The sequence below is a fragment of the Aplysia californica genome, unplaced genomic scaffold (genome assembly GCF_000002075.1).
Source record: "Aplysia californica isolate F4 #8 unplaced genomic scaffold, AplCal3.0 scaffold00660, whole genome shotgun sequence".
Taxonomy (NCBI): domain Eukaryota; kingdom Metazoa; phylum Mollusca; class Gastropoda; order Aplysiida; family Aplysiidae; genus Aplysia; species Aplysia californica.
The window spans coordinates 24,215-30,544 of NW_004797930.1; the positions used below are offsets into that span (position 1 = coordinate 24,215).

Here is a 6,330-nt window from a genome sequence, read left to right on the forward strand (position 1 = left end):
AAACATACCTATTGAGAAAAAAAGAGAAAACGTAGTATCCTAATTAAAACGTACGACATAGTATGACCTATAAGAAACTACAGTATGTTTGTGTATTATATTTACCCTCTAAGTGGTTGATTGCCTCAGATGCTGCAAATGAGAGGTTGGCTCTGGTGTGGTTTGTTTTTTATTTCCCTTCAAACATTTATCGTCCTCATCTCTTCTCTTTTCTTTTGTTTGTTACCTTTTGTAATACCTCTAATCTCCGCACTTATATGACCTTAATTTGTTGCAAGAGCGGCGAAATTCTTACAAAAACGAAAGAAACTGCTTCAAAATAAATGAGAAAACAAGCAATCAATTAATTAATACTAGAGACAAATCTCAGCGTACTTAACTCATATTATTGAACTAAAATATGTACATTTTATGCGTGCGTTTTATACTTATTGTTTCTTTTTGTCTCTTTCTTTTCAGCTGGAAAGACATCCGAGTTTGCCAGCAACGGCTACGCCAACGGCTCCTCCACGCAGACGCAGAACAGCGCTTCCGGTGGCGCTGCCGGAAGTGGACGCACAAACTTTACCAACAAACAACTCACGGAGCTGGAGAAGGAATTCCATTTCAACAAGTATCTCACACGGGCACGCAGGATTGAAATCGCCGCCGCTTTGGGCCTGAACGAAACCCAGGTGAAAATCTGGTTCCAAAACCGAAGGATGAAGCAGAAGAAGCGGATGCGGGAAATTCAGTTCGAGAAGGTCAACGGGGATTCCTGTCAGCACGGTGCCGGTCTCGAAGGGTTGACAGTTCCAAACCTAGCGCTATGCCACGACACTAGATGACTATAAGACCTCTCGAGTCCGCACTCAAGAAATGTCATATTAATATTATTATTACTCTTATTGTTATTTCCATTTCAGAATCTTAGAACAACATACAAATCCTCAACTGACACTGAATCCTGTCTTTGAGTTGTAGATATGAACGCCAAGAGACCTTGCCGGTTTACCATTTTGTGACCACTTCTTTGATTCGGGAGATTGTTTACAGAATATCGTCTATCATGTCGTCGTCATGAGAGGGCGCGAAAAAGCCAAAGTCAGCTTTCTGTTTGCCATATTTATGACTGCTCATTTGTGCGTCCATCGGATATGACGTCATCGGGGTCCTGCAGTGGACGATAATAATACTTTGCTTTGCTTGCTCATGCCCATTGCTCACCGGTGTTTGTGGTGTGACGGTTAGGCTTCGAGCCTTACACGCAAAAGACGTGAATTCGATCCCCACGTTGTGGAGGTATTTTAGCGAAGTACCCACGTCTTTCTGCTTGGACATTGTGCTCAGCACCGCTCCGGTTGGGCCTGACATGCAGGGTGGAAGCGCCCCACCCCTTTGATGACCTAAATTATGTTTCTGTGGATGCAAACATACCTACATGGAATTCCTTAACTAGGATGACTTAAGGCTAACAGGACTACAGAGCTATGATTCTCGTTGTCTGCTTCGGTATGATATAGGTCGCCAAAGCGAGTGTTGATTTTTTGGACAAAAATTTGAACTCTTCTATCAACTGTTGGATACAATTTCAGGTTTTGATGTCAACAATAATACCTTGCCTGGGACAAAGAGAAACACACGGCCACGATGCCTTTCATTGACTGTGAGGAAATTCAAGACAAATAGACAGACTGATAGACGAACAGACAAACTAACAGACAGACACACCATATAGACAGAAAGACAGACTGAAACAACAGAAGAGTAGCGAAGAGCATGACATACGAGAGGTAGCCAGCGAACAATCCCATGCAGGTTCAAAGGAGAGGGGAACTGTTACGGTTACGGTTTCTGCAATCAAGGATTCTGGGGTGAAGTCTACGAGTTCGAAACCAGTAAATCTTCATGCGGCCTGGTTGGACAATGAAACACTTTCTTTAATCATGAACTGTTGGATACACGTTCCCGATTGTTTGTTTACAACTTTGTACAAGTTCGTCAATTAAAAGCGGAACTGTTTCTTCGGTCATAATTAATGATCCACGTTTACGGTAAAGTCTGCCGTCGTGTGCAGTGTAAGTGGTATACATAGCAACAATACTACCTTCATGGACAAGAACCTAAGTGTGTCCCTACCCGTGAAATTGTGTCATTGTGTTTTTGTTCATTCGTATGAAGCAGTAAGACAACGTGTATCTGTGTCTCAAATATTATTATGACGGAGTATGTGCCCTCCATCGGAAAGTTTTGGTATGCGAAATGTCAAGCTGCAAAATGTAGTCTGCGTCGAGCCTTCAAAGAAATCGCACCAGCTGTAGACCCATTCCTCCTTTTTTACTTAAAGAATGAATGGGATACGTGACGTATTTGTTTAAAACTTGCACTGTGAAAGCACGATGGAATTTCAGACATATCTCTAGATCACACGATCTTGTCATTTAAAAGTTTAGATATAACATTATTTAGGACTTGGGTTCTTTTATTTTCAGAGAGAGTACAAATTAGAGAAATTCGCCTATAGTCTTTTTAAACCAGAGCGCTAATAGTTACGGCTATTGTCTACGAGGGAGGGGGTGGGGATGTTAGCTTTCAAAAAGAAACGTTTGCATGTACCCATAATTAAGAGTCTTTTATTGTAAGTGGAAAGATGGATGAGAGGCATTGCTCTTGTAACAAATAATGTATTGTGTGAGTCGACTAGGACCTGCAATAGTTTATTGCAAAAGTGGTTTTAGACTGGGGACATTAATCTCGAGTCTGGTCTTGTGAAATTTTAAAGAAAAAAGAGAGCCATTTACTTTTGACATAATATAATTGTAAAAGTGCTAAAGAGAGCAGGGAGTGTTAGCTTTGACTTTGGTTTCTCAGAGTCCGAAAGAGAGTATGGACAAGTCTTTGACTTTTGATAAGAGTGTGAACTATCTTTGACATTGAGTTGTGAGATTGCAAAAGAGTGTGTGGACATTAATTATCTTTGATTTTTGAATATGGAATGCTAAAGAGAGTAAAGTTGTGTATATTCGACGTTGGGTTGTCAAGAGTGTAAAAGAAGGTGTGGACAATCGTGTTGTCATTGGTTTGTGAGAGTGTAAAAGTTTAATGACGTATTTTATGTACGCCTTTCTGTAGAAGTGCTAAGAGAATGTGAATATAATAATGATGGTGTCAATGTTATTCTTGTGCACATGAAATCGGAGTCTGAATCCTCTCTTCACCAAGTCCCTTCGGAAGCCTGTCACAATACGTAGACGGAGTTGTGGCATTTGAATTTTCCACAGTGTTCTTGCTGTTTCGTCGTAATGGATGTGTATTGTGTTCAGTACTTGCCTTGTCGAACGCTTCTAGGAGTTCAAGTTCAAATCTTCTTCCCAGGGAGGGATACTTTCTTGAAGAAAAGGCCACGACCTTAAACGATGCTCCTGGATTCATCAGAAACATTGATCTTTTCTCTGTATCTCATTGAAAACTGTGTGTTTTGTCAAGTGGTTAAGACACTCGATTCGCAATCTCAAAGCTCTGAATTCAATCCTGGATTTAATGCCGCAATTATTTTTTTAATTTTGTTGGGGGGGGGGGGGGGAGGGAGGGGGTTCAATGATAATCTATGTTTTCATTTTTGTTTTCATTTTTGTATAGAACTGAGGTATGGGTTACAATTTAAATTTTCTGCAACTTGCTCATTCTCAGTTCTACTCCGACGGCTGTTAGAACGTTGGTGCCAAATCTGGTGTTAAATGTCTGTGCAGAAGGGACGCTAAACCTAACGGAACAAGCTGACTTCCCCAGCTGTGGTTCTGGGTGTGTTTTACGCTGCTTGTACTATTGGGGCATCTTTACAGGGAAGCCACAAACTCTTTATCCACATATCAACATATGTCTTTGAAATATGAGATACAAGTGTGTTTGGAGCTCGTGAAAACCCAAAGCAAGAAAGTTCTAGAATGCCTCATTTGGAGTTTAACCCAAGACTGTCTGCATCTTTCTCCAGTACGTACAGTACTTAATGAGAAAATAGGGCATGAACACTTTGAAATGAATTCAAAATACGAATTTAAAAGAGAAAAAAAAACAGAAAAAAAGTTTTATTTATCATAGTAGAAAGGTTTATTTCAAAATGGCATGCAGAGCTGTCAAACACGTAACATTTTAAAAAATCATAACAACTATAACAGAAGTAATTTTATTCCTTGTCGCTACTTTTAAACACCAATTTTTACATTATTTTTATCATATTATTTATTTTTTCTAAAGAAATCTTAGCTAGGGTTATCGTGTCTTTTTATAAGGGCACACCCCAATAACCACCCACTATAAGCCGTGTCACCGTCATTGAAGGCCATTATGTATGCACCAGAGCAGCTCACCAGTCACTCGACTCTGAGATCAACTACGAACAAGAGACAGTTTTCAGAAATGAACCGAAGGACTTAATTTAGCAGCCGAAAAGTTTGAGCTGGGACTTTTCAAGATATTATTTTTGGGCCAGACCGTTTTCCGTCTGAGCCCAATTGCATTTATTGTTCTAAAACTAGGAGAACGAATTAGAGGCTGAAAACGTCAATGAGGGAGAGAGAGAGAGAGAGAGAGAGAGAGAGAGAGAGAGAGAGAGAGAGAGAGAGAGAGAGAGAGAGAGAGAGAGAGAGAGAGAGAGAGAGAGAGAGAGAGAGAGAGAGGGAAGGAGACAGAGAGAGAGAGAGAGAGAGCGCGAGACAAACAGAGGGAGGCAGAGGGAGAGAGACAGAAAGAAAGAGAGAAATATTGTAAAGGCGGGTGGTTTAAATAAAAATCTATCGGACTTCATCAAAACTGTGTGGGGTCCGAATGATGGAGTGGCCTATGATGATGCTGACAGTTTCTCTCGGTTTCCACGAGGCCTCAGAGAGGCAGAGCAGGGGTGGGGCGAGGGTGGGAGTGGGGTGGAACGAGTGTGGGACGGGTGTGGGTGGGTTGGGGCGGGTTAAGGCTGGTTAAGGCTGGTCTCTCAACACAAGGCCGAGCTGTGAGAGAGGCCCTACAGTCGGAAGCCCCCGTCTGTAATGAAAGGATATAGCACATTGACGTGGAGGGCCCTCCAAACGCTCTCCTTAACTGATGACGTGTCTTCCTGCGCATGCGTGCACGTGCGATGGCGTCGTGTGCAGTTTGTGCGGTCGCCAGGGGGCGTCAGCTGTAGGTGACGTAGCATAAGAAACGACTTGAGAACAATCAAAACTTATTAGTCATATACAAACAGAATTTTGAGACAAATTTAATCTTTTGGGAGTCTGGCTGCTTTAATTTGATTAGTGCTACAGAGGACAGAGAATCACCGTAGTACAAACTATTTACTATTATTATACAATGGGGTTCAATGATAATCTATGTTTTCATTTTTGTTTTCATTTTTGTATAGAACTGAGGTATGGGTTACAATTTAAATTTTCTGCAACTTGCTCATTCTCAGTTCTACTCCGACGGCTGTTAGAACGTTGGTGCCAAATCTGGTGTTAAATGTCTGTGCAGAAGGGACGCTAAACCTAACGGAACAAGCTGACTTCCCCAGCTGTGGTTCTGGGTGTGTTTTACGCTGCTTGTACTATTGGGGCATCTTTACAGGGAAGCCACAAACTCTTTATCCACATATCAACATATGTCTTTGAAATATGAGATACAAGTGTGTTTGGAGCTCGTGAAAACCCAAAGCAAGAAAGTTCTAGAATGCCTCATTTGGAGTTTAACCCAAGACTGTCTGCATCTTTCTCCAGTACGTACAGTACTTAATGAGAAAATAGGGCATGAACACTTTGAAATGAATTCAAAATACGAATTTAAAAGAGAAAAAAAAACAGAAAAAAAGTTTTATTTATCATAGTAGAAAGGTTTATTTCAAAATGGCATGCAGAGCTGTCAAACACGTAACATTTTAAAAAATCATAACAACTATAACAGAAGTAATTTTATTCCTTGTCGCTACTTTTAAACACCAATTTTTACATTATTTTTATCATATTATTTATTTTTTCTAAAGAAATCTTAGCTAGGGTTATCGTGTATTGTTATAAGGGCACACCCCAATAACCACCCACTATAAGCCGTGTCACCGTCATTGAAGGCCATTATGTATGCACCAGAGCAGCTCACCAGTCACTCGACTCTGAGATCAACTACGAACAAGAGACAGTTTTCAGAAATGAACCGAAGGACTTAATTTAGCAGCCGAAAAGTTTGAGCTGGGACTTTTCAAGATATTATTTTTGGGCCAGACCGTTTTCCGTCTGAGCCCAATTGCATTTATTGTTCTAAAACTAGGAGAACGAATTAGAGGCTGAAAACGTCAATGAGGGAGAGAGAGAGAGAGAGAGAGAGAGA

General features: G+C 40.9%; 1 protein-coding gene across 1 annotated transcript; it reads left to right on the forward strand.

Moving 5' to 3' along the window:
* Positions 1–459: 459 nt before the first annotated feature.
* LOC101859666 (homeobox protein Hox-B6-like) lies at positions 460–827 on the forward strand (the record flags this gene model as incomplete). Its single annotated transcript, XM_005108103.2, has 1 exon — positions 460–827. A coding segment is annotated over one exon (368 nt), but the record flags the coding sequence as incomplete, so codon positions are not given.
* Positions 828–6,330: the final 5,503 nt, after the last annotated feature.